At 61.8% G+C, this 2,926-nt stretch overlaps 1 protein-coding gene across 1 annotated transcript in view; it reads left to right on the top strand.

The window, feature by feature from the left end:
• Positions 1 to 1,760, top strand: part of LOC102861110 — a 2,588-nt gene extending 828 nt beyond the window's left edge. Inside the window, exons 3-6 of the mRNA XM_006881885.1 lie at positions 100 to 157; positions 540 to 614; positions 722 to 831; positions 1,454 to 1,760. Coding sequence (XP_006881947.1) covers positions 100 to 157; positions 540 to 614; positions 722 to 831; positions 1,454 to 1,760 — 550 coding nt within the window. The remainder of the gene's footprint in view (positions 1 to 99; positions 158 to 539; positions 615 to 721; positions 832 to 1,453) is intronic.
• Positions 1,761 to 2,926: the final 1,166 nt, after the last annotated feature.

Genomic DNA, 2,926 nt, shown 5'->3' with positions numbered 1-2,926 from the left:
AGCCTGGACTGAGAGGCGCACGCGTGCGGCCGCTGGCGACAGCGCAGGAAACTCGCTCGGGCCCCGCGCTTCGTAGACCTGTTGCCTGTCCGGTGCCAGCAAGCCCGCTGTTCTCCGAGAAACCGGCGCGCCCACGGGGCTGGGCCGGACCCCACAGGTAGGATGGAGGTGTTGACCGGAAACCTGGATCTCGGGGCGCCGGGTGAGGGGCGCCATCAGCCAGGGGGAGGGTCTGTATCCCCCAGGCAGGTGGGGGGGTGTCCCCGGCCACCCCTCCCCCAGTTCCCAGAGTCCCGATGGTGTCATCTGCCCCGGGCTAGGGGGCTGGCAGGAGAGTGGGAGACAAGGAGGAGGGGTGGGCTCTCCACTGAACCACCTGCCGCCCTGTCTTTGCGGTGGGATGCGGGGCTCAGCTGGTGCCTGATGCCTCACACCCCCCCCCACCTGAGAGCGCCCCTTCAAGCATTGTCTTTGGGGACTGGAGAGAGCGGGAAACACGGCCCCTCCATTCCAGATTTGCTGCTCCTGCATCCCCCCAGGCCCCTTCCAAGGCCTCCGAACCCCCCCTGCAGCTGGACAGCCACTGTGAGCGTGGGGGTGGGGGAGGAGGCCGAGTGGGCGGGCAGATGGGAGGCTGGGGGAGGGCAGGGCTGGGGGCAGCCTGAGGGGACACGGGGACTGCGGGTGGGCGGCAGCGCCAGTCTTCATCTCTGTCTAGCAGGAGTGTGGAGGTGGTGCCGTGCCCTTTCTCAGCCTGATCAAGACACAATCACTGCAGGGTCCCCTGCGCAGAGCCGGCCTGAGGAGCAGCGCCCAGCCAACACCTGACAGGTAGCCATGGAGACGGTCCAGCCAGGGGGCTGGAGGCAGGGGAGTGGAAGGACGGGGCCTCCTGGTGGGGGGAGGTGGGGGAGTCCAACATGGGGAAGGCGGTGGTCCCTGGGCACAGGAGCCTCCACACCACACGGGGAGGAGAAGAATTTCACCTATTGGGGGGGGGGGCTGGAGCAGGACGGATTCAGTAGGAGGGGGAACAAGCTGGCCCTAGGTTTGCTCTCCCCCACCTCTCAGCAGGTGTCTCCAAGACCTGACGCCCGGTGATGGTGGGGGTGTGAGCCCAGAGGACCTAATCAGAGAGGAGTCTGGGATAGGGTAGGGGTTCTGAGGTCTAGCCACCCCTGAAGCAGGATAGGAGATGCTACAGCGGACCACCAGGAGGGCATTCTGACCTGAGAAGGACATGAACCCCCAGCGGAGCCACAGGCCTCCCAAACCGAAAGGAACCAAGGGCTCCTGGGGGTGGGGGCACACACCCAGGGACTTGGGCATTGATGGTGGGTTGTCCAGGGGAGAGGGCGGCTTTCTCTGGAGCCATACTGTCATCAGGAGGGTGAAGGGATAAAGCCGAGGTGGGACGGGGCTGAGGTTCATGTCTTGACCTCTCTGTCCCCAGGCTCAGCTCCCACCTTCTGAACACGCTGCAGCATCTTCTCAAGATGGGCTTGTCCTGGTCCTGGAGGCCCTGGGCATGCTGCTACCTGACGTGCCAGACGGCCCCGAGGGAGCCGGGGTCCAATCCTGGGCCCCCCACTCCCGCCCATGTCTCTGGTGCTGGTTGTGAGAAGCCCAAGTGCCCAGAGGCCCTGGTCCTGGAGACGGTAGCCGCCTGGGCGGCCCAGGCCCCGCCAGGCCCCATCTCCTCAACGTCCCTCCTCAGATACCTGGAGGAGGACCTCCGCTTGTCTCAGTACAACCAGTGAGGCTGGGCGCCTCCACCAGGGCCCCTGCAGCCCCCATAGTCAGGGGCCCATGGCTTCTATCCTTGTACCAGTCCCCCAGGAGCCCCGAATCTAAGTGGCCCTTGTCATCCACCCAGGAACACTTCTGGGGACTTGTCAGCCTGCTTTTTCCATCCACAGATCCCAGAGTGGGGTGGGGTGAGGTGGGCGGCCTCAAGAAAGAAGAGCCATTCAGGGCCCCTGAGCCTCCTGCGGCTGCCCACAGATGTGGCCTTTCAGACCCAGGCATCTCTGTCTGGGTGACAACCCTGAGCTCCAGCCTCTCCTGGGGACCATCTGGGAGGGAGGCCCGGAGAATGTCCTGCTACCCGCTCTGGGGGCCTGAGTGTGTGAGTGTGAGAGGCAGAGAGAAAGAGTGTGTGTGTGAGAGAGAGAAATGATCCACCTGGGAGGGAGGCCTGGAGAATGTCCTGTTTCCAGCTCTGGGAGCCTGAGTGTGAGTGTGTGTGTATATGTGTGTGAGAGGATCCATCCACTGAGTGTGCTTATAAGTGTGTGTTAGGGAACTTGTTTGAGTAAGGGTGTTGGTGTGAGTGTGTGTCTGTGAGGGAGTGTGTACGCATGAGTGTGCTTATTAGTCTGCAGGCGAGTCCATGTGTGTGAGTCAGAAGGTGTGCTTATCTGTCGGGGTGTGCATGTGAGTGGGGGTTGTGTGTGTAAGAGTGTGTGCGTGTGTGAGGTTGAACTGAGCTGCTTGCAGGGGGAGTCTCCTGTACATGGGGGTCCCCTCGACCTGCTTGGGGCCTCAAATCCCCCTTGCCCCCAGGAGGACTCTCTGGCCTCTGATGGTCATCCCCCCTCCCCACACTGGATCCAGACGGTGTCCTGGCTCCCAAGAATTGCCTGGGGAGGGGCAGGGACAGTCCCAGCACCCCATTGACCACCCTCCCCCACCATTTTGGCCTTGAACAGTTTGTGGGCTTCTGCTTGTCCTCTCTGGGCTCTGGCTGCCTGAGGGCTCGCCCTGCACTTTATTTCTTTGCAGTTTTGTGTTTCTTTGTGAGATGAACTCTGTTCTGGTTCGCACAACCCGTCTGGGAGAAAAATCCTCATTTCTGCTGTTGTCAAATCTTGTTGAGCCTTTAAAGGAAAATAAAAATTCTCTGGTTCAAATGGAAAACAATGAG

The sequence above is a fragment of the Elephantulus edwardii genome, unplaced genomic scaffold (assembly GCF_000299155.1).
Source record: "Elephantulus edwardii isolate Elephantulus edwardi_28Jun2011 unplaced genomic scaffold, EleEdw1.0 scaffold00016, whole genome shotgun sequence".
Taxonomy (NCBI): domain Eukaryota; kingdom Metazoa; phylum Chordata; class Mammalia; order Macroscelidea; family Macroscelididae; genus Elephantulus; species Elephantulus edwardii.
This window is presented reverse-complemented; position numbering and strand designations above follow the sequence as displayed.